Source organism: Maniola jurtina, chromosome 14 (assembly GCF_905333055.1).
Source record: "Maniola jurtina chromosome 14, ilManJurt1.1, whole genome shotgun sequence".
Lineage (NCBI taxonomy): Eukaryota > Metazoa > Arthropoda > Insecta > Lepidoptera > Nymphalidae > Maniola > Maniola jurtina.
In genome coordinates this window covers 8,624,625-8,650,998 of record NC_060042.1, presented here as the reverse complement: position 1 = coordinate 8,650,998, position 26,374 = coordinate 8,624,625, and the positions used below count along the sequence as shown (strand labels likewise).

General features: G+C 35.0%; 1 protein-coding gene across 1 annotated transcript in view; it reads right to left on the bottom strand.

Moving 5' to 3' along the window:
* The window catches only part of LOC123872001, a 71,337-nt gene extending 48,941 nt beyond the window's left edge, over positions 1-22,396 (bottom strand). Inside the window, exon 1 of the mRNA XM_045916106.1 lies at positions 22,059-22,396. Within this exon, the coding sequence (XP_045772062.1) occupies positions 22,059-22,089 (31 nt within the window). The 5' untranslated portion in view covers positions 22,090-22,396. The remainder of the gene's footprint in view (positions 1-22,058) is intronic.
* Positions 22,397-26,374: the final 3,978 nt, after the last annotated feature.

Genomic DNA, 26,374 nt, shown 5'->3' with positions numbered 1-26,374 from the left:
ACATAAGTATGAAAAACAATATTTTTCGAATAATCGATTGCGAAGTTTTAAATATTTATATTAGAGAATACTTAGTATGCGTTTTAATGACAAAACTAGCTCTTTCCGGCGCCTTTATCTGCGTTATATAATTGGAAATTATATAGCTATTTATCAGTGAAAGAATAAGATCATTCGTTCCAGAGACGTATAGGTATCTACTACCATCAACGCACAAACTTTTAAAACTCTTTAAAATATTAGTGTTTATCCATCGCCCGTAATTATGATTGAGGATGAGGAGATATTTTTAACCGACACTTTTTGAAGTCTCTGGCATCAGCTCATCTTGTGATCCTTTAAATAAAGGTATTTTTTTTTTAAATACTAGCATATGCTCGCGACTTCGTCCGCGTGGACTTCAGAAATCTCAAACCTTTGTTTTACCCCTTTTGAATTTTCAAAAATCCTTTGTGGATGTCTAACTTATAATAACTATCTGCATGGTACAGATCAATCCAGTATTTTGAGCTGTGCGTTGAAAGATCAGTCAGTCAGTCAGTCAGTCAGCTTTTCCTTTTATAATATTATAAGCAGATTTACAACTAGTTAGGGTGTATAGGTGGCCTTTACGAATCATCTCTTTCAACCGGTAGGTACGCCGTTAGTAGGAAAGCGAACTTTGGCCATAAGAATCTCTTAGCAATGTCAGCTTTAATTTTTTCGCCAACCCACAGACGTAAAATTATTAAACAAGATATTAAATTAATTATAAATACCTCCTGTATACTAAAATATACTTAACAATTTGTAAAGATTAAAAGCACAGAAAAGGCTCCGGAAAAACGGATGCTCTTTACGTAATTGAAACCATTAACTTTCGAAATAAACCTTGTAATACAAAAATATTTTCCGAGGAGAAACGTTGTCAACAGCAAAAAGGTGAAATCGTCGCCACTACTGGCAAGAAGCCAACGCCAGTACTCGCCGGTTGTACGTATTTTTCACTTGGCATTGTTTGAACCGTTCTCAAGAATACATGAAATATTGCTTTGTCGTGAGTACGTATTCAGAATCTCAATTATTCTCAAAGGATTATTACCATATTTCAGGATTAAGCAATTAAATGTCACACCTGCATGCTTGAGAGTTTTTGATAAGTTTTTCTCAACGTTTCTGACACGAACCGCTAAGGTGTGAAATGCCCTTGCGGTATCCATGTTCCTGCCAAGTATAACCTAATTCTTCTTCTATTTCTATTCTATTCTATTCTAATTATATTAGACATGATTTATCGTCAATATTTCATTACATATTAAATGTGATTTATCAATAATCTGAATGGTCCGTTGAACAAGTCCCCTTCAGTATACAGGCACAATACAGGTACCCTTAGGCATGCAGAAGTAGGTAGACTGCAGAATACGAATTTGCCCGAAAAATAACTAACAATCATCGAAACCTCGACTCGTTTTCGAACAAACCGTAAACAACCAAATCGGCAAAAATATATATTTTTATGAATTCTGATATTATCAGTACAGTGAAACGACTTTGTTATTCCAATGCTTTCAATGTTGATTCCATTTTAATTGTCACACGTCAGAAAATGAAGTTTTTGATACAAAAATATCGGGCCAGAGTTTTTCATTCACGGCCCAGTTTAATACCGGGTAAGCCGGCACGATGGAAAGCACGCGCTAACGCGTATGAACAATATGCACTCATCCATCGTTCCACTTTCACCGTGGAATATGAAACTTCTGCCCTATATGGGTGAAGTTACCTCTTGCCTATATGTAGTACAAATATGCGTCTACTTTATATACTTAGTGGATTTGGTATGAACGCAATTTGATTTCTAACTTTAACAAGCTGTTATGGCATAGTGTTGAACTCTACAAAGGATTTAATTAAAGGTGAGGGGGGTTGTATTTATCTAATAATGATTTTATAATCTATACTTATCTTCTTTTGTTAAAAGGAGAAACTGTCTAACTGATAATCAACAGCTCAAACTCCTGGGTCTAGAGACTTGGAATGTTCCTTATAGGTTCTCTTTTTAACGTAGAAACTAAGAAAGGTTTTGAGAAACTCCAACGGGACAAACTAGGTATATAAGTATAACGTATGTGACGTAAATGACGGACCTACTTTCCAATACCATGAGGTAGTCGGTGGTCTTATCTAATCCTAGCACAAGTTTAACAGTTAGGCTAAACGCACACCAGCCGAACCGAAGGTCGACCATGAAAACTTCGCAAACTAAGCTTTATTTACCGTGACATAACGATGGAGGCAAGTCGCAAGCCAAGGTGCACTCAAGCATAGTGAGAACTTCGTGTACCTATTGTTTTCAGCACACCAATTTCAACGTCATGTCAGAGTCCAAGTTGTTATAATAAAGCCTCAGTTCTACTTTAATCCGTCTGTCTGCGCTGGCCCCTATACTAGTGGTAGAGCTAGAGCAATAATATCTATCTTTTAACAAAACACAGAACTCAAGTAGGTATATCTTCTGATTCTACCTTGAAGTATAGCATAAACTAATATATTTCAAAACAAAAGGATACATAATATTTTATACGTCATAATTCTGACCTATCGCCGGCTCACTACTGAGCACGGGTCTCCTCTCATAATGAGAAAGACTAAGCCATAGTCCACCACGCTGGCCAAGTGCGGATTGGCAGACTTCACAACACCTTTGAAAACATTATGGGGAACTCTCAAGCATGCAGGTTTCCTCGCGATGTTTTCCTCCACCGTTATAAATCAAGTGATATCTAATAGCTTAAAACGCACATAACTCCGAAAAGTTATAGGTGCGTGCCTGGGATCGAATCCTCAACCTATCGAATATGAGGCGGACATGTTAACCACTAGGCTACCACGGCTTATGGCGGTTCGTACATATAGGTTTCCGTATTGTTCTTTAATTAACCCTCAACTGTTACAAACAGATTGCAGCTCGAACAGCTGTATGTGGGTACTTTCCGTACCATTAGGGAAAATAAACGATTCCAATGCGACTCGGTGAACTCAATGACCGTAAAAGACGCCCAAAGACAATTCGATAATGTAACAGATAGTGTAAAATGTGTTTAGGTCTGCACGTAACAGTATTATATTCTTTACACTATGTTGCTAAGTTGTCTACGATCTTAGATTTAAGAAAAATACTATTTATTTCAAATATTCAAAATATTCTTTAAATAAGATATAGTTACCATAGTGATAATCTCTTGGATTCTCTTCCTTATTCACACTCATTGGCAAAACACTCCTTCTTTAATGTCATTAATTACTATACACGAATCTCGTGTCGTTTCAAACACTAATAACTCAATATTTGAAATTAAATATTACATTTTAACTCAAATTAGCTAAAAAGGGTGGATATGCATTACGCTTATTACGTACAAAGTCGTTACGAAAAGCAATAAATAACGTATAATTACGATCATGTTAGGTATCGTCATTAACTTACGATACGGTGTCCCTAGACAGCTAACCTAATTCATGGATATGTTACCATCAATTAGATAATTGTTTACAACTAACGTAAAAACTAGGCACTTACTCTACCTGACGTCATTGTGGCCCAAAAATAGTATTTTAGACAAGTGTAAATTAAAATTAAAATCGGTTCATTCGTTTAGGAGCTACGATGCCACAGACAGATACACAGATACACACGTCAAACTTATAACACCCCTTTTTGGGTCGGGGGTTAAAAAGGGTTTTTCAAAACATACCTATACGTTTTGTAGATAACTCTTGTACTATCAGAGGTATATCCGTTGATAATATAGTAATAGATCTGCCACTGATTCACAATAATATAAACCTTCAACAATAAATTAAGACAGAACATAGAATACTAACACAAATTGGCCTATCCATTAATATGTTATGTGTTTGTACATAAATCTATGCCTAATTAACTATGTAGCCTTGTCTAGGTAGTAGGTACAGTAGCAAACGTGTTACCTGGCCGGGTTAGTATGTCCCATTACGGTGCGGGACGGGTTAATTGGCACTATTAAACCCAGAAATTAATGTAGGTGTCATGTTTTGCTGAAAGTTATAATACGAGTAAATGTCATTTTAACTTTGAGGCTTTTATAACTTCTATGACCTCTATTTATATTACTACATATACGCACTAGATATTATACGATCATTCCGAACAAAAGTTTTTGACTACAACTTGATGTCCAGTAAGTATCCTAATTATACATAAGTATTATGTGGGGACGCCCTGCACACCCGCACAGCCTTATGCAGCTAACCCGATGCGGGATACCGCAGGTGGCGTGCGGGTGTGCGGGGCGTCCCCCCGCCTCATACCCCGATTGCCATCGCGGCCTGTCGCGTACTATAACTACTACCACAGCTACTACGCTACGCTACTAATTTTACAGCTTCATAACACAAAGTTTGAAATAGCCCTATAGTTCTACGTATGGCTTGGTTATGTGTTCAAGGTTTAGTACTTTTTACTCCGATTACTTACTACTTAACCACTAGCCACGGCCGAAGCCTCTCCCCAGACCAGGCCAGACTAAAGACAACCACATCACCAGCCACCAGGGAAATCGTCTGATACAAAGGTAATATAACTTGTTTACGAACAAATAGAAAGTACCTATAATGAAATTATTAATTGACTTTGCTGCTTTTGCTGGATTTATGTTTGAGTTATAAATTATGGCACCCAATATTAGCTTTCTTGTAAGTCTCATGTCGTCGTCATTCGCTATATAATTTAGGTCGTAGAGATTTCGAGCAATAAATTATTTCGCAAGATGTAATTTGATATGATTTATTATGTAGGTAAAAGAAGATGGGCGGTTCTATTATGATGTCAGTGATAAAGGAGCATATTATATTTGTTGAATGGCTTGTGCTGCAAACAATTATAGTGAAAATCTAATTATTTTATCACTAGCCATATTATCATAAATGCGAAAGTGTTGGTTGGTTTGTCCTTCAATCACACTATAACGGAGAACCGGATTGGCGTTGTTTTTTTTTTTTGCATGAACATAGTAATTAAAGACCTGGAGAGTGATAACAGGCTACTTTTAATCACGGAAAATCAAAGAGCTCAAGAGAGGAAATTAAGAATGAGCTAATAGTAATATATATAACATTCAAAATTAGTTAGTAGCTTAGTGTAAACTAATAGAGTTTATGGTTGACAAAATTCATGTATGATCATTCCAAAGATTTACGAAGAGATAACTGTAAAAACCTTGTCGTACCCATTTTGCGCAATATTTTCACACAATAATAATTCTTCGAACTTATCAAAATAAATTGTTTTCATGTCACAACAAGAGATCTTTGTTTCTGTTACCTATTCCTACTTGGCAACATTAAATTTATAACTAAATCTGAAAGACTCGACTGTTTAAACACAAAGTTAGTAAGGTAGTTACCCTCTGAGAAGAACAGGGTATTCTTTCGGCGTAGCGGATTGCATTCTTAGAAACGGTCGTCGTTACAGTCGGTCTGTGCAAACGAAAATTCTTTCATGTGTACTCAGATGGTGGATTCTGGGGTTGTTCGAATCGTTCAGTGAAAATAATCGCTATAGTAAAGCACAATCGTCGTCTGGCTGGCTGCCAAGCCATGCCATCTCAAACATGGTTGCCTATGCATTATGGCGCAATAGAATTTTATCAATCGCCATTGTATCGTTTATCTCCAATTACAATGAATAGTTATTTTGACATTATTTAAATTGAATTTTAATAACAATAAACAAAACATATACTTACCTACCCTATTATGAACCCACCGCATTATTTTTCGAAGAGAACTCTTACTTATATCATTATAATATTTTTTAATTAGCTGACGCCCGCGACTTCGTCCGCGTGGATTTAGGTTTTCGAAATCCCGTAGGAACTCTTTGATTTTCCGCGATAAAAAGTAGCTTATGTGTTGATCCAGTGTAATCTATCTCCCTTCTGAATTTCAGCCAGATCCGTTCAGTTGTAGATTTGTAGATTTTCTCAAAACCAAAAAAACTACCTAAGATTAAAAAAAACACAATAACAAATATTTGCAAGCTTAAGTAATTTGACTGAATCTATTTTAAAATTGTCACAAATAAGAAAGGTAGGAACAATTTTAAAATATAAGAGTGAGTGCTTGAACCGTTGTTTACATTGGCCTCATTTTCATGATGCACTTTAATACCGCTCTCAAGAGAAATTGCTTTCTTAGTTTGTAGTCGACAGCGTAATATATGGATAGGTCGTTACTCGTTTAAGATAAAAGATAAAATACATCGAAATATATGTATGTACCTATGGAGTAATATGTCTCATCATCACCTCAACCCATCCCAAGCCCATTACTAGGTATACACGGATCTCTTCTCAGAATTTCAGGATTTTCAGAAAGGTTTGATTATAGCCCACCACGCTGGTCAAGGGTCAATTGGCACGCACATTTGATGATAATATGACTAACTCTTAGATATGCAAGTTTCCTCGCGATGCTTTTCTTCGCTTTTCTAGTTAAGTTATTGCTTAAAAACGCATATAGCCCAAGCTGTACAATTAAATAGCGTTTAGCTTTCAACAAATAAAAGTTGTTTAGCAAGACTAATTACTTTCTTTCAAAGTAAATACTGAACTTTACTTTCAAAACAAGAATTAATTTCAAGTCATAAATTTTACTTTAGTATAATATTTTCTTTTACAAAGTCACAAAGTGAAGAAATCTTGCAACCCCGTGAGACCACTTGGAACGTCTTCAAATCTTATTCCAGTGACTATTACACTACTCGTCTGTGCTGGCATACGCTGCTATAGCAAAGGGAGAATCATTAGCATTTTTATTGCTCCCGTAAAGAAGCGTACACATTTATGTACGTCCTGAATATTCATGTAGAATCTCGAGTGTTTTAAAATTCTAGTTTCTAACGTGAGTAACATTTTGTATCAACTTCGCATCTTGTTTAAATTAAAAAAGGATTAAAAGTTTTGAGAATTTCATATTCATATTAAAATATATTTCATAATTTTAGAAAACCTCATTTTAACTATGATAGTTTTATTTGGAGATAAAACCAACTAGGAATTTTGTTTATATTGTATTAACGATGGTAGAATCTTGCTGCTTTATAAGGCTACTATTGATTTAAAATGACGTATTTGAATGTACACATAACAAGCCCGATATCATATCCTAATCTTGATATGATGATAACATTATATTATTATTTATGTGAAAGTTTAGATGTACGTTACTCTTTCAGCTCACAATTACTGAACAGATTTGATTGAAAGGAATGAAGATAACTTATACCTACCCTGAATTAACACATGCCTAGGCTAGGTTGTATCCTGGAAAATCAAAGAGTTCCTACGGGTTTTTAAAACTTGACGGATGAAATCGCAGTCGTCGACTAGTTAAATTCTTATAATGCCACACTGGTCACAATCAGACCTCTTTGGTCCATAAATAAGTCGGCAGATTAAACGTGAATCACAGGAAGAGGCGTTACACCTACTATTTTATCATCACTTCTAATTTCTTTTGGCACAAGTTGTGACACCTAATTAATAAGTTATGTATCTAATAACGTGTGTGTGTATTTATAGATTTGAGAATGTATTGATATTATAATTTTCTGGTGTCCTAATAAATAAATAAATAAATTAATTAATTAATCACTGGAATTAAATTACGCGTATATTTTGTGATGGAAACTAATAATTTAATAAATAATTTTATCTCTATAAAACCCTCTTAGGATTTTAGACATAAAGTTATTGATTACATCAAAATTAAAAACCCCGATTTATATTTTAAGTATTCAATTGGATCTAGAGTAGGCACAAAATACTAACTCACGCTTTAGTATCTCAAAATTATACTACAGGTATATTTAAGTAAGTATTCGTATCTTAGGCTTAGATCTATAGAGTGCACTTTGACTTCACTCAGACTTAAGACACTGTTAAAACAAGACAGCGCTATACCGCTTGCATAAATCTATCTCTTTTAACTGAAACTTAAGTCTAAGCAAAGTGCGCTCAACCTTAATGCTTAAATAGCAAAACTTATTTAAAAATGTGAAAAAATGCTGCAAAATTAAGTTGAAAAACGTTTTGATTCGCAGTAAAATTAATTAAGCATCTCATTTTATGAAATCAACAGTAGGTAACTTGTGTAGCCGACAGTTATAAAAACCAATTAGGTAGTTTTTCCATTTAGCTATTGAAACCGGCTAATTTTTTTTCCAACGTTTGCTTTTTAAGCTAAGATAAAAATATGAGTACAATCTGACCTTATCAAATAAAAAACCTCTACAAGAGATCTCTTCAACGTAGCAAATTTCCGTTATTTATACAAGCTCCACTTAGTATTGCAAACCCAGATGTGCTAGGCTACAAGTTTTTACTCAGAGTAATTGTCATCTGACCTCGGGTAAAGCAGTTTGTTTTCCATCTCAATATGAATCAGCTAATGTTAGCACAAATGGCCTTAAGCTATTTCAATTCAGTTAATCGTTTAGTTTTATACTTAAGGCCTAGCAGGAAATGCTCGTTAATAATAAAACGCAAAAATTATATAAATTCGTCCACCACATTAGTGGATTTAGTTTTTAAAAATCCACTGGGAACTGTTTGATTTGGCTGGACTACTCTACACGCTATTAGTATTCCCAATTTCAGCCAAAACATTTCTAATTCTATCACACTCTTTGATTTTCCGGGATAAAAAATAGCCTATGTGCTAATCCAGGATATTTCCTATCTCTATTCCCAGCCAAATCCGTCTAGTGATTTGTGCGTGAAGGAGTAACAAACACACACACACACACACACACAAACTTTCGCCTTTATAATATTAGTGTGATTAGTGTGATATTAGTGTGGTTAAGATACTAATCTGAGCGCCACAAAAAATGCAAAAAAACGTCTTTGTAAGCTTTCTCTTCTACGTAACAAACTTCCGTTGTTTATACTTAAGCTCCACTTAGTATTGTAAGCCCAGATGTGCTACGCTACAAGTTTTTATTCAGAGTAATTGTCATCTGACCTCGAGTTAAATGGTTTGTTTTTCCACCTAGTTTAAAGATTAATCAGTTAATGTTACTGTACAAATGGCATTAAGAGGGCTCTCTCCGTCACTCGTTTCCACTCGTTTCATACAATCGTAGTTCCAATTTCATTTGAATACTAAGCAACCAAAGTCCATGAAATTTTGCAGACATATTCTAGAAACTAATATCTGTGGTTTTCCAGATTTCTGTTAAAATATTCGGTTTCAAATTTACGCGGTCTTGAAATTTTCATACAAATCTTTGAGCCCCTGTAATTTTAAAACTACATATTTTTAGAAAATTCTAAAACACCACAGACACAGATATTAGTTTCTAGAATATGTCTGCAAAATTTCATGGACTTTGGTTGCTTAATATTCAAATGAAATTGGAACAACGATTGTATGAAACGAGTGGAAACGAGTGACGGAGAGAGCCCTGTTAAAGTTATTACAATTCAGTGAATCATTTATTTTATACCCTGGGTAAGTAATATTTAAAGGCAAAAATGTTTTTAATCCCTTGGGAACTCTTTGTTTTCCGGGATAAAAATTAGTCTGTGCCCGGTCCTGGGATGCAAGCTACATCTGCATCAAATTAAGGATGATAGCGACTTCGTCCAGGAGGATTTTGGTTTTTTGAAAACCCGGGGGACTCTTCGATTTGCTGGGTCGAAAAATAGCCTGTGTCCATCTCTGGCACGCAAGCTACCTCTGTACCAAACGGTAAAATCAATTAAATGGATGGTCCGTGAAAAACTATCAGACGGACATACAGAGAGACCGATAATTTTTGATACTTTCGCTATATAATATTAATATTGAGTTAAAAGTTGTTTATAGATTTGTATCTATGTTACGTTATGTATAAAGACTTTATTGGTTAAACATGCGACTATGTAGCTAAGTTTGTGAAGGCAAAATATAATAGGTATATAAACAAAGGGTCTTGTTGGCGTTATTATGTCCCATTAAAGCATAGTTCGGGTTAATTGGATCCGTTGAAACCCCGAAGTAAATGTAGGTGTCATGTACCTATTGCAGAAAATTCTGTGTAAAGTTCAAACGGCAGTTTTAATTTTACAGCGTAATACCTACATATAACAAGCTTATTTATATAACACCAGAACTCCCTTACAAAGGTTATATTATACAGGTACTTGTTTGGGAAAGTTGTTAAATAATAATGAAATTAATAATCGAGTAAAGTTAAATTTATGTTTGAGTTGAAAATTATGGCACCCAATATTGGCTTTCTTGTACCAAATTCTCGGTACCTTATAGAGTTTCTGTGGTAGAGATTTTACGCAATAAATTACAGAGATACGTTATTTGATATTGAAATTGTTATTTTATAAGAACTTGAAATTTAATAAAATGATGAAGAATAAATAAATAAGTTTATTCTTCACGTACTAATTTACTTGCAGTCTTGATTCAAGCAGCAGATTTTGCCATGTCGATTTCAAATTATTATGGACTAGCTTAAGTCCACGACTTCGTCCGAGTGGGCTATACAAACAAACCTCTATTTTCCTATTCCCTTAGGGGTTGAATTTTCAAAAATCCTCTCTTAGCGGATATCTACGTCATAATAACTATTTTGCATGCCTTTCAGCCCAATCCTTTCAGCAGTTTGAACTGTGTATTGATAGATCAGTTAGTCAGTCAGCCAGTCAACTTTTCCTTTTAAATTAGTCTAAGGGCCATCACCCACAACTTTTTGTGGTTGTATCGCTACTGATACAGTCGCACTTGAGCGAGGTATCGCTGGTCTGTGTACAAATGCAAATGCAACTGTTGAGAATATCTATCATTATATTCAGAATTTATAAAAGTCATCATAGGTGATGACTTTTATAAATTCTGAAACTAACAACGCGTAAGGCATTCCGAAAACGTAGCGTGTCTTGCTTATAGCGTTACGGAGGGCTTTATACAGTTACTAGAGGATTTCGGTTTTCTTAATCCCGTAGGAACTCTTTGATTTTGCGGGATAAAAAGTAGCGTATGTCCTTTCGCGGGATGTATCCCAAGTCTGTACCAAATTTCATTAAAATCGGTTCAGCAGTTGGGCCGTGAAAACATAGCAAACAGACAGAAATTTTCGTATCCATAGTTAATATTATAAATGCGAAAGTGTGTCTGTCTGTCTCTCTGTTTGTCTGTCTGCTACGTTTTCACGGCCCAACTGCTGAACCGATTTTAATGAAATTTGGTACAGACTTGGGGTACATCCCGGGGAAGGACATAAGCTACTTTTTATCCCAGAAAATCAAAGAGTTCCTACAGGATTAAAAAAAAACCGAAATCTACGCGGGCGAAGCTGCGGGCATCCTCAAGTTTATAATATAAGTACGGATTTTATTACAAATCGTACACATGTACGGCCACATTCTGTCGCGACGTCATAACGTTTGCTGATACACCTTTGTGTTTAAGGCTTCAGTCTGCGCCAAATTGAATCTAGGTACTTTTGAATATGGGTTATAACAATTGGAAGCTAACTCAGCCAAAATTAAACTCACGGACTCCGGCGTTACCGCTTGCATTATCATAGAAATAAACGATAGTCTTTACAGACGGTCTTTGCACACGAAAATTCTTTCATGTCTACTCAAACGTTGGATTCGTGAGCATTTTGAACCATTCAGTGAAAATAATCGGTATAGTAAAGCACAATCGTCCTCTGGCCCATTGCCAAGCCTTGGTAACTCTAACATGTTCTCTATGTTCCTATGTTACGGCCCAATAGAATTAACGGTGTAACTTTCAGCGTCTTGAGTAGTCACAAAGAAAATGTATCACCGACAGGTATTGTTTAATTCTTACAATAGGTTCGCGAACTGAAATCGTTGTCAAATATCGTGTATTTTACTTTGGTAGTATCTGATAGGATAGTCAATTGTATTGGCTGATACTATTTTGATATTTCTATATCATATTAAATGAACTGTAGCTACTCGTATTTACTACTAAAATTATAAACATACGAGCATAACATTATGAGTTATATAATATTTTCTATCCATACAATATAATAATATCATATTTAAGTGAAATATGGACTTTAAGTAAAGCCATTAAATATTGCATGAAATAAAATCAAGTAAGTAATAAGAATAACTAGTGTCATGCACCGCGAAAATCAAATTTAATTTGGTCTTTCGCAATTCTAAACTAATACGACAAAGTAGGTTTATGGCATTTTAATTGCGCCAATGGCAATATCATCCTCACAGGTTTATATCAAAATCTTTACTTGAAAGGATCCAGTTTAAGAAATTAGTTATAGTATCGACTAATTTGTGAGTAACTCATTTCAAACTCATTATTTTGACAAATGTTTCAAGGTACAACTGCTTCACAGTTGAACCTTTTTCCCTACAAGAAATATTTCGAATACGTTGCTTAAGAAAGAATAAATGGAAACACACTGGCTACGTGCCAGGCGCGTACTGAAGACGGAGCCTTATTCCGTCCCAATTGACGAGTTTCACGAAAATTAATTTAAAGATGTTAACGAACTCTCTTTGAATGTTGTTTCGAATTCTGAGCTTTGACTGGATTAAAACGGCCAACTCTCTAATTACATATTATTTTACAGTAACCCGCTTACATAAATATTTAATGCCACTCAGATGTTTACAGCTGCTTTTGTTAAAGTGAATTTTAAATGGTTATAAGTACACTAAACTTTACGATAGAGTAACTAAAACTAAAAATAAAAAGATTTCGACGAATTGAGAACCTCCTCCTTTTTGAAGTCGGTTAAAAACATTAAAAAAATATAGGTAGCTGCAATGCCCAATGTTTTTCTTTATTCTCTATTACTTCGTTTGCGTAGATGTAGGTTTTTCAAAATTCCCGTGGGAGCTATCATTGATTTTTCGGGATAAAAAGTTGACTATGTTCATTTCTAGAATGCAGCGATCAAAATTCATCAAAATCAATTAAACAATGGGTCTTTAAAAATCTGATGGCGGTCCTTTGATTTCCAGTGGTAGAAAGTAGCTTATCTCCTTATCCAGGATGCAAGGTAACTCTGCACCCTTCGTCGAAATCGGTTAAACAGATGGACCTTAAAAGGGTAGGCAACTGACGGACAGATAGATACATTTTAACATAGGTAGGTAGGTATATGGTAGGTATTAATATGGATTAATTTCCATTTCACATACTCTATTATATAAATTGATAATTAGGTACTATACAAGGATATGTATATCCAGGTAGGCTCGTAACATAATACAATCGACAGAGAGAGGAATTTTATTTTGGTTTTCTTTTATCGCTAAAAAAGTCGTTGAGGCAGTAATTTTTAATGCATAAGGAGTTAACTCGGGCCAACTTTCCTCTTAGCTCTTAAAAGCTATATCGATTACGCTTTGTAATGGAATTATGTGGGTAGGCTTAGCCCTACAACATGTACTTAATCGGTCCATAATGGTTAATGGAACAGGTAACCCTTGTTAAATTTATATCGAAGCAAAAACGGTGTAAAACATTAAGAATCGTGAATAATGAATTTAGGTAATGAAGAATGATTAGACTATACCCTAACTGCGGCAAAAAGTTAATATAGCGCTCTCTCTGTTAATATATTACTGTCTTTCTGCTAGCATTTCACGACCCATCCGCTTAACGCATTTTGATAAAAGGTCAGATGTACCTTGCAGTCTGGGAAAAGACATAGGTTACTTTCGATCCCAAAAAATCAAAGAGTTTCTTCGGGATGTTCTTATTTACGTTCCTATTTAATATCTTTTTTAAGAAATCATTACGGACCTTGATGTTCCAACTTTTTTAAACTGTACAGGCATGCGATGAACTGCAATCACGCCAAATAGTGCTAGCAATTGCTATTGGTGATGCAGCCTAAAGTAGAGCACACTTACTTAGAAGGAGCCTCTTCACTCTTCTTTTAAAGGTCCCAATATTGTGGCTCGGAAAATGCAAGCCGGATCTATATACCTACTTTTATAAATGAAATACACTTGTTTGATTCTCTGAGTTCTTTAGCTATGTAGTAAAGTCCAAACTTACCTTTCTGTTTTAATATTTTGTACCTAGAACCATAAACTCATATTTTTCAACTCTAAGTAATCCAGTAAAAAGCCCGCCATAAAATTCAAATTTTCCGAAAGCAGCGAAATGAATTCAGCTCATTTAATAAAATCAACAAGAAACTTTCTGGCAAACTGTTACAAAAGTAGTTCTCTTTCCGTTTGCTAATCGAATGCAAGTTAGTCTTTTCTACAGCTTTCTCGAATAAAAACTAAAGTAAAACTTTCCTGTACCCTATTTACCTACCCCTAATCGAGTGTTTTTTCAATACCACTGAGGTGATATTTTTTTAGCAAAGGTGAAAGTCGATACGGTTTTGTACCTACTCGTACCTAAAGTATGAAATCTGGAAGCATCGGTCTTTGTATACCTATACCATTTTTAAGCAAAGTTACCATAAAGACGGATGGTGAAATTTTCTAACTACTTACATAATATTTCAATATTTCCAGTAAAATAGTGTCTAAGAGAGGTAAAAACATACTTTTAATGATTTTTAGTGTTTTGCACTTTAAATCATTTTTTTTTTAATGAAATCATCATAATATGAAAGAGTTATAATTTTAACTGCGTGAAATACTATAAATTTGCTTCTCTTGAAAAGTGACAAAGTGTTGTTCCCATTTTTACTGGAAGCACTGATTTATGAATTCAGATAAATCACACTTAATCAGTTCAAATATTACAGTGCACAATTTTTAGTCTGGGTATACAAAACAAATAATATAACCTGCCTATAGTACGCGACAGGTCGAGATGGCAATCGGGGTATGAGGCGGGGGGACGCCCCGCACACCCGCACGTGCTATCCTGCACCGGGTTAGCGCGGAAAATAAACAAAATCTGCGTCTTCTTATGCCAATATGGACTTAGACAGACAGGGGAGCCAACATAACGCCATCGGCCATAGGAATTATATGAATTATTCGGTGAAACGATCTATCTATACGGGGCGTCGCTACTCCGATTACCAATTTGACCTGTCGAGTACTACAATTCCTACATAATTTACATACTTAAACTATAAGATAAAAGGGGTAACGTGTGATGTCTTTGCACGAACGAAAATCGAATTCTACACAAGCCGCAGGCAGACTCCTTATCTCATAAAGGGCCCCAAGTAACACATTGAAATGTATTTTATCCTAAAGAAAATAAAATTATCCATAATATAATCTATTTTCTGTATCATAAAAAGGAATTAAGGAGGATTTTTGGAACAAAAAGATTTAAAAACTCGAGGACAATATCACAGGAGTTACAGCTAATTCAAACAAATATTAATACGGGGGTTTCCTTTTACCTTTTAAGGAAAATTACAAACCATTACTTTAGTAATTACTATGGTAATTTTCAGCTTTTATAATGGCAATATCTTGTAATAATGTAATACCAAACTCTATCCACGGAAAAAAGTAGATATAGCGCTCTCTCTGTTACGTAATCTCATATAAATGATAGAGAGAAAAACCTCAGCGGGCGCTAACCATTTTGAGTCGCCAAGTAATTAAATACGAAATGATGTTTTCTAATTAAAATTCGAACGTCTTTTAAACACATTTTCGAATTGAATTTCGAATGATTTTTGAAAACTTGCTTGCAATGGTTGATGTCTCAAAATGATTAACATCCACTGAGATGGGAGAGTCTACTTCGTAAACAGATTACATACTAACTATCAAACTAAATCCAGCGGTTTGAGTTAGACATAATTACGTTCAAAATGTCAGTCAGTCAAACAATTATACCCTATGGCCATGCAAAATACCTGAACGAAGTTTTAATATAATCGGATGAACATTGTGTGAAGGTATGGATAACGAACATACAAACGCGGGTAAAAGCTAGTATGTAGTATTTTCGTAGATGATTGAAAACAGAAATGTTTGTTTGCTACACGATTCGTAGCAGCCCTACGGATAACGAAAATTTCCTGTTTGCAAAGTCACTGACGCGAATCTACTGCTACGAATCATTAAACCGCATTATGCTGGGGCTAACATGATAATGCCTTAATCAATATCATGTTTCACTCACTGATACCCGCGACTTTGTCTGTGTGGATTTAGCTTTTTACAAAACCTGGGCAATTCTTTATTTGCCCGAGATGAAAAAATCTCTAGGTCACTTTCCATGTTTTTAACTGTATACCTACGTGTGGGAAATTACTTACATTAATTGTACTCCTTTTGATGATCTAAATTGTTAAATACAATAAATACTTAAATATAAAAATCTCAAATAAATTTATTTATTTGAGATTTTTATTGCTTTAAATTGCATTAATTTATTTATTTCCAAAACTTACATCTAATATTACAGGGAATTACTACTTCGCTAAAGCTTCAACCAGTGAATTCATACACATGGTTTTGGTTTTTTTTTAAAGTTGCATTGAAACAATTTGTTTCCTTTGATTAAAACTAGACTTACTGCTTGTACGAGTACCTGTCGGTGAAATTGCTGCTAAAAACAATTCAGTCCTTTCGAGTATTAACAGACCAAAACATACAGAAATTCAGAAGGACAAAAAATTTACAAAATGGGTTTTAAAGGTTCAAACCTTAACGTGAGTAAGTTGTAACAAAACATTTATTTGATAAAAAGTTCAACTTAATTACTTAATTAATGATATAAGTATAATTTTGACATACAATAATATGTAACTATGGACGTGTAAACCTATTAATAAGATTAATGTATGTAATTCAACTATGCGAGTTTTACTTAAGTTTGGTAAATCAGTTGTAGTATTTGGGATGTTTAGGTTACAACATGGTTACATCTTATTATCGCAATTTGATTTAATTTCATCTATATCAGCTTTGATAGTTTTTGAAAAAAATGACCGACGGTTTATTAAGTTTTAGGTAATTAAAAATTTATAACACCCCCGACAAGTGAAGGTTACAGTAACTAGAAAAGAGCTGATAACTTTTAAACGGCTGAACCAATTTTCTTGGATTATAGCTAAGAATACTCTCGATCACCTTTCAAACAAAAAAAAACAAATTAAAATCGCTTCATTAGTTTAGGAGTTACGATGCCACAGACAGATACACAGATACACACGCCAAACTTATAACACCCCTCTTTTTGGGTCGGGGGTTAAAAATTATTACTATTAAACTCTTTCCGCTGTCTTTCTCAGCCTTGCGTTCTTATGGTTCTATGTAAATATACCTAGTTCAAGAACCTAAGTCTGAAAAGCTTGATATTTTATTTTTCCACCCTGTATAATTTTGACGTAGCCTGATACAAGTTATTGACACTTCACCGCTTCCGTGCCAGTTTATATATCGAAAATAGCGCTGCAGCGATAACTGTTGACATGTAACATATTGTTGACAGCGCTTTAACAAGCTATCGATGAAATCGTTACACAAAAAATAGGAGTGTACGTTTGAAGTTGCTGGCATACAAACATTACAACCACGTTGCCAGAGTACCGACCGTGTTTATTACTGAAATAGCTGAAATAACTGACTAATCAATTGATATGCCAAACTGCTCGCTAATAATATAATTATTCCCCGAGACTTAGTCCGTGTGAATTTCGGTTTTTAAAGGAGATCATTCTAGCTCCATACATTTTTGGGCCTTTTCTGAAAGTGCCGGCCAACGAAAAAAAATGGTACGGATCGTTAGAACTAGCCATTTGGAGTAATAGTTAATATGGCAGAAAAGTTGTAGGATTGTTCTGAACCAAGATATACAGGGTCGAAGATTCGTCATTTTCATACATTTTATTGATTCCTAAAAGTGCTGGGAAACATAAAATAATGTTAGATATTGCTAGAACTAATGATTTGAAGCAATTGTCATTATGACGCGAAGGCTGTGGGGCCATTATATGTCGTGTTATACAAGGTATACAAAAAATGAATATACTTTGTATAATTAATTGTAACCGATTTTATGATTTTGTTACTGTTTTGATTGTTTTATACGAATATGAATACACGTACAATTATTTTGACTCCCACGAAGTGCTGGATCAGCTGCAATGTGGACAAAATTCGTTTATACATACCTGGATTGTATGCGGCCTTGTAATACTAGGTGATCTCATCCAGCCATCTCCCAAACTCCTGCCACTAGGAATTGGGATATCTCCGGCGAGCTCTGTGATGAATGCACCATTTGGTTATACGTACTGTTCACCATAGTAACTACGGGCTTGCTTCAGTCGATAGCTGCCCAAAGCAACCTGCGTCAATTCTTCTGTGAATCTAGGAAAGTCATTGAATGGAGGATGTTGGCTTCCATAGCCTGGAAATGAGCTCTCCTTCTATTATAATTACATATTGTTTGTGATAACAAGTTCTGCTGAACTGTTTTGCTCACTGACCGTTCATGGATTACGTCTTGAAAATCACGTGCATGCACGTTGTTGTCTATCAGAACATGATAGCCGTTCAGCAATGCTGACAAAATCCTGAAATTATCGATCATGTTACTTAATGTCCGGTTACAAATCCTGAATAACCCTGAGTAAACAAAAATCTCTTCCAAAGCGGTCGTTAATCATTTACATTATCCAGCAGCAAATGGTAAAAAGTCTAGATTTATTGGCTTGGTCAGTAGTTAGCTGGGTTTTTTACTGATGTTTTGTTACTGGCATTTGTGCCACATAACCGCACACCTCAAGAAAGAAAGATTACCTCAAGATTGTTTATGGTATCTCTAAAACCATGGACTAAGATAAAAATCCAGTAAAAATCTTCTATATCATTTAAGGTATCATTTAAAAGTTGCTGCAGCGTGTAGATTATTGTTCCATCGCAACAAATATAAAGGCTTTTAGTGGTTTCGGAACTTGTGGTTAGGGTATGATTTTCACTGGAAAAAGTAATTAGTGTTTTTCTGAAGATATATGTACATGCCTGTATCTGTCTGTACATGCCCTTTATAGATAGCCTTTCTTTCTTGAGGCATGCGGTTATGTGACACAAATGCTAGAAACAAAACATTTAAATGAAACCCAGCTAATTACTGACCAAACCAATAAATCTAAGCTTGTTAACATTTGCCGCTGGATGGTGGAAGTGATGAACAATTGCTTTAAAAGAGATTTTCGTTTGCTCAGGATTGATCAGAGTGACCGGGCATTAAGTAACGTGGTCGATTATTTCAGGATCGCGATAGCATCGCTAAACACCTATCATGTTCTGATAGACAATAACGTGTGCTACAGACGTGATTTCCTTGACAAAATCCATGAACTAGTCAATGCGCAAAACAGTTTAGCAGAACTTGTTATCACACACAATAATTATAATAGAAGAAGAGCTCATTTCTAGGCTATGGAAGCCGACATCCTCCGTTCAATGACTTTCCTAGATTCACAGAAGAATCGACGCAGGTTGCTTTGGGCAGCTATCGACTGAAGAAGGCCCGTAGTTACTATGGTGAACAGTACTTATAACCAAATGGTGCATTCATCACAGAGCTCGCCGGAGATATCCCAGTGGCAGAAGTTTGGGAGATGGCTGGATGAGATCACCTAGTATTACAAGGCCGCATACAATCCAGGTATGTATAAACGAATTTTGTCCACATTGCAGCTGATCCAGCACTTCGTGGGAGTCAAAATAATTGTACGTGTATTCAAATTCGTCTAAAACAATCAGAACAGTAACAAAATCATAAAATCGGTTACAATTAATTATACAAAGTATATTCATTTTTTGTATACCTTGTATAACACGACATATAATGGCCCCATAGCCTTCGCGTCATAATGACAATTGCTTCAAATCATTAGTTCTAGCAATATCTAACATTATTTTATGTTTCCCAGCACTTTTAGAAATCAATAAAATGTATGAAAATGACGAATCTTCGACCCTGTATATCTTGGTTCAGAACAATCCTACAACTTTTCTGCCATATTAACTATTACTCCAAATGGCTAGTTCTAACGATCTGTACCATTTTTTTTCGTTGGCCGGCACTTTCAGAAAAGGCCCAAAAATAATGATCTCCTTTTTTGTGGAGAATAGGGACGATCACTACTAGTCAAATCAGTGACTTTTTATCAAACGTCAAAATGCTCGCTTAGTAAGGGAGCCTGTATGAAATTCACAGATGTGACATTTGACATAATTTGACGTACTTTTTTAGTTAAATCGAGAATTTAAAATGGTAAGCATACTTAGAACTAACAGCGGATATGGATTTTACGAGTTTTGGAAGTCCCTCTATTTAATAATTCCTAAGAAATAATTTATTTTAGACATAGGCATCATACCATTTCTTTGATTTTTCGAGTAAAAAAAACTTATGTCCGTCTCGTGCAAGCTAACTCTGTACTAAATAGACGATGCCTGTGATAGATACTTAGATTTAAGTTTAAAGTGCATATAATGCAAGCTATACCAAAGATTAAAATTATGGTTGAACTGAATATGGTCCGTGAAAAAGTAACACTCAGATAGACAGACAGGACAGACACAGACAATTTTGCATTTAAAATATTGGTATGGATATGGAAATGTAACTAAGTGGGTATATTTTACCGAATGTATAAACAGAAAACTCTACAGCAATTCCAAAATAAAATGATAAATTAACGGCTTTATGCTCATTCATAATACAACTGAATAAATACCGGGCCTTACGAAGTTAGCTAAGAAAAACTTTTACATATTGTCGTACCCAATGTTTCCACATCATTAAGTTTCTTACTTCTGTAAGCGAACATACGAGTATGTCTACCTACAAAACTGAGACGGAATTGATTTATCTATCGAAAAACTGTTGCCAAATCTCCTGCCTTCGGAAATAAATAAATACGGGAAACCAGGTCCGCCCGAAATTGAGTTTTTTCGACGCGTCGTCGTTGCGGTAAACGTTTTCTATTTTCTATATAAAAGGAAGTTGGACGTCTGACATTTGAATATGAAAAGCCTTTTTCTATATAAATGAAAAGCGGTCTATGAAACCGTATTTCGCACGTTTTCAGGATTTGCACATCAAAAATTAAGCATAATTTGGAAGCATCCCTGAGTGGATTGTTTTGAATGTATTTGAAAGTTTTTACTGTTTTAGGTAGATATTTTTTATTTATTTCTACCTAATATCAAGTTTGCCTCGTTTGTGAAAAGATTTGTAGTTACCTACAAAATCTAACATAAAAGTCTAACTTCGACTTTAATTTGTTTATAGCAGAGCATAAAAATTATTAGATATTAGAATGAACATAAAACAGATATTTATTTATTTTGATCCATAATACTTTTCGATTTATCGTGCAAAGTGTCGAGAAATAAAATGTTTTAGAATGTGCAGGTAAAGCCCCTTCATAATATGATACCCCACTTCGTATTACTCACAGTTTTCTTACTTTGAAAATTGAAAGTATTATTGGTTCATGAACACATTTTAATTTTTTTTGTGATGTAACCACAAATTCACGGTGTTCGTATTCTTTCCTTTACTTACCCTATAAGACCTACCTACCTGCCAAATTTCATTATTCTAAGTGAACGGGAAGTACCCTATAGGTTTTCTTGACAGACACGACAGTTGGGCAGACGGACAGACGGACAGATGGACATAAGGGTAGAGGGACAGATGGACAGAGAGACAGACAACCAAGTGATCTTATAAGGGTTCTGTTATTCCTTTGAGTCACGGAACCCTAAAACATAACAATATACTTACTTTAATATTATTATACACTCTAAGTTATTGACGTATTCCGTACTTGTCGAGAGTTTACTTTCTTAAATACTAGAATATCCCAAATAAAAATTTATGTTGCCTACGATTGAAATTACGAAGTTTCTATTTCTCAATCTAAATGAAACGGGCCTAACAGTTACACAAAATGATTATTTTACCAGTACCATAGATGCCTTAAAGCGCTCGCTCGAATTTCTAATCACACTAAAAGCGTTTACTCCTTTCATTTGCATATTTCATTAATTACTTACCACACAACGCTATAAGCGTTAAAATCTTCATTGTTAGGTCTTGGGGCACTTATCGCATTACATAATATCTATCGTCCAGAACTTCACAAGCACTTCAGTCAAAAACAGTCACAAACTAAAGGACACAGACAGTCTTTTTCTAATCTTCATCGTAGATAGCACACAATAAAAAAACATTTATTAAAGAAAAGAACACAAAGTTTCGAATGGTTTCAAAACTTTTAAATTCAAATTTCGAATGCCGTCTGTTGACAGACACTTGTTTACGAGTCACAAGTCACCGAGCGAGTCCGAATTCCATTAGTAAATGGTAGAGAGGAGCGTGCAACCCGCGTCGGGTTGAGTCGCAGAATGTCCTTGGTTTTCCCGCTAGGGTAACGTCATGCGCAGTGCTGGCTCCCGAAAAGGGTCCTTAAGTGGATTAAGTTTTTAAACTTTGACAATTGATAAAACGAGATCGAGTTTGTAAGGCGAAATCGTTAAGTGAAAAGTTGCAAATGAAGCCACTTTTTTTCAGGCGAAATAATTCCTCAACACTTTATTTGGTACTTACATTTAAAGCTATAACAATAGATTATGACTGCATAGCTTTGGTTCATGTAATCTTCTCTGTTCTCTTTAATGGATTTTTCTCATAAAGGTTTCCTGTATAACTTGGACCAGCACGAGAAAAGGATTTGTTTTGAAATTCCATCTAAAATTCTTCCTTTGAAACGTTCGTTTTAGAATTTCCCAGCTAAAATGTCAATTCAAACCAAAGTATCATGCAACCTTATATAGGAATCGGGCAACAGTGTTATACATACTCGCAACCTTATATATAAGTGAATGAAGTACATTAATTAGTTTGCGTAGTGGAGGCTGCATCCGGTAGCTGATAAAGCTATCCAACCAAATAGGCATCACTTTTGAAGACTGGCTGTGACATTCCAGTCATTGAGTTACACACACCGTAGAGTAGCAAACCTCATACATAAGACCCAACAATACACTCTTGATACTATTTAAATAAATAATAAAATTAATTCTTCAAACAAATATTCATTTTCAAACTAAGTAGGTACCATTTTAAAATCACAGCGATTACAGAAGCGCTAATATTTTTCACGACTACGCCCCTTAACCCCCCTAATTAAATTAAATGTTAATTAACGTTTAATTAAATTAACCCTTAAGGGTTAATTTAATTAAACATTTCCCCTTATCTCTGTATCTAAATATATATAAGACTGACTGACTGATCTATCTATTAACGCACAGCTCACACTATTGAATGGATCGGGCTGAAAGGCATGCAAATGGCTATCATGACGTAGACATGCGCTAAGAACGGATTTTAGGGGTTAAAACCCTAATGGGGTAAAATAATCTAAGTTTAAAATTAGTGTGGACAAGACAGGATAAAATAGAAATACCTACCCAGAAAGTGCTTGATAAGCTGGTTTCTTGATTTGCCATATTTTACGTATTCATGCCGGCTGCAACAGGGCAACGGTCGATGTGATATAGTTAAACACCTACTCATGGTTACTTTTTATCCCGAAAAATTAAGGAGTTTGCAAAGAATTTTAAAAAACCGAAGTAAACGTGGACTGTGCCACGTTCGTCATTTAGTAACTTGCTGCTCTAGTAAATATCAACTCTCCGGTACTACAAAATACATTATAACTAGTATAGCGATATAAAGTAAACTTGCTTCAAGCAATTTGCAAACTGCCTTCACTGTGTTGTACAGCCCATATGCCTTTGTTATTAGGACATCCTATTTAAGGACACAATGTACGAGCTGGAGTATACAAATATTTCCTATAGTGTCCTATAAATAGATTCAGTTATATATAAATAAAGTTGGTTATTCTGTCAAATTCAGTTACCACCCTACTGGCAGAGGCCATTTTGAAATATAAATAAGTAGAAATAGAAAAACAACAAGAAATAAACGTTTACAAGTGCGTTTGAATAGTCTTGAGAATTCCGATCTATTGGTTTGGAATACACTTCATACCAAGAAGAACTAGCAAGAAACTCGACAGTTACTCTATTCAAATATTTAATTTTCTATAATATAGCAGAATAGCTGTAGAGTAGTGAGCCTCTTCTTTCTCAGTAGTGAGCCGGCGCTTAAAGCAAATACATGTAAATTCTATAATTTCGCTTAAAAATATAATGTTATATACCTTTAGAAGATATGCAATTTCACATTAACAGCAATTTACATCATGATTAATTAGTTGAAATATCATGTCCATATTGTATCTTTTCCCAGAACTGTGTTTAATTTAATATTTTACTCCTAGAGTTCACAATTGCCACAGACTAACAAAACTATAGAGGTACCTAATATAATAATATAAACGTCCAGTTTTTCTTTTTGTCGGTGCTTAAAAAGCAATGATACGATAATGACTCGTACATTTATAAGAAATACCTACGCTACATTTGCAAATAAACGTAAATGCGTTACTAACTACGCAAGAAATAAAACGTAAAACTTCTTACAAAGTACTTACCTACTTAATATTTCTCGCAACTGAGAAAATCTCGAAAACATTTTATGCAAAAATCTCTCTAACAGTCGTCTAGTATTCATAGAATAACAATACATGCAATTCAAATGAAATAACTTGGATCCACCATTCTTCTATTTACTGACTAATATAATTAATTAGTCTTAAATCTAAATGTGAAAAACCGGGCAAGTGCGAGTTGGATTCGTGGTTCCACACCATCACGTACAAGATATAGGTACCTAACATTTTTTATGTAGAACACTGCAAGTTAATGTGATATAGTAAATTATTTTTTGTGAACACATTTTAATTTCTAGAATTGATTGTACGTTTCTTGAGCAAGAAAATAGTCGCTAGCTAGTCGCTACGCTTACTCGTCGGCGGTGGGACGAGTGCCCTACGCACCCCAAAAGCGATACAACAGTTACACTATCGAGGGTGTTGAACTTTGACAGGGATACAAACACCGACAAACGAGTAAAAGTAATTTATTCCCCATGCGTCATACTTGCCTACCCTCGTAAACTTTGCCTACGCCCACGCGCCCTGTGTATTAACAAAAAGTCAGACGTGCAAAATAACCATTTGGAAGTTTTCATTTTTCAAGGCGTGAGAAACATTTTGATCGCAGATGAAACTGTGGACTAAGAAGTTATTTTTGTTTACTTAACTTGGTAGTGTAATATCTTTGTTCTTTTGCGATATTCTTTTTCCAGGATTTTAATATCACTGTCATCATCTTCATCATCTACCCATTGCCGACCCACTACTGAGCACGGGTCTCGTATCAGAATGAAAAGGGGCTTAGCATAGTCCATCACGCTAGCCAAATGCAGATTGGTAGACTTCACAATATCTATGGATAACTCTCGGGCATGCAGGTTTCCTCAAGATGTTTGGCCTCACCGCTCAAGCTAGTGATATTTAGTTTCTTAAAATGCACATAACTCCGAAAAGTTAGTTTCCCGGGATCTATCTAAGCCCCTTCCGAATAGAAGGTCGGCGTCTTAAGACTTTCACAGCTTTAATATATCAACAGGAAAAAGGGAATACATAGTTAAACAGATTACAGATACATATTCTACAGAGAGCGCTCCACAGAATTCTATAATTCAAAATTAAAAAAACCCCAGACATAAAAACCTTTATAAGAAAACTAGAAAAGGGCTGATATCTTTCAAACGGCTGAAGCCGTTATATTCGATTATAGCTAAGAACACTTTCGATCAAGCCACCTTTCAAACAAAAAACCTAAATTAAAATCGGTCCATTCGTTTAGGAGCTACGATGCCACAGACAGATACACAGATACACACGTCAAACTTATAACACCCTTATTTTTGGGTCGGCGGTTAATACAACTGAAGTATCACGTGTACCTATTGGCCAATGTTCATTATAATAATATCATCCCTTTCGATAAAGGATACCCGCATACAATATAAATTTTGGAATATCAGCAAATTGACGACCCGCGTTTCCCTCATCAAATTTTAATAGGATAGTATATTGCAAATACCTGCCATACAACTGTCCGAATCCTGATTTGGTAATTGATATATTTCCAATAATATAATTATTATTTTATAGTACATGATCAACCATACGCATAATTTAATAACCACGATTATTCTACTGTGAATTCTAAATACAAGCGAGAAATTATAAAACTAAACCTACAACGATAAAGTTGGTCTCCCTATAATAATATGACTATGTGCCTGTTCTGAGGTAAGATGGTACACCTACTTAAACAAAATTGCATCCAAAATATTTTGAAGAAACCCCACATACACCAACTCTTAC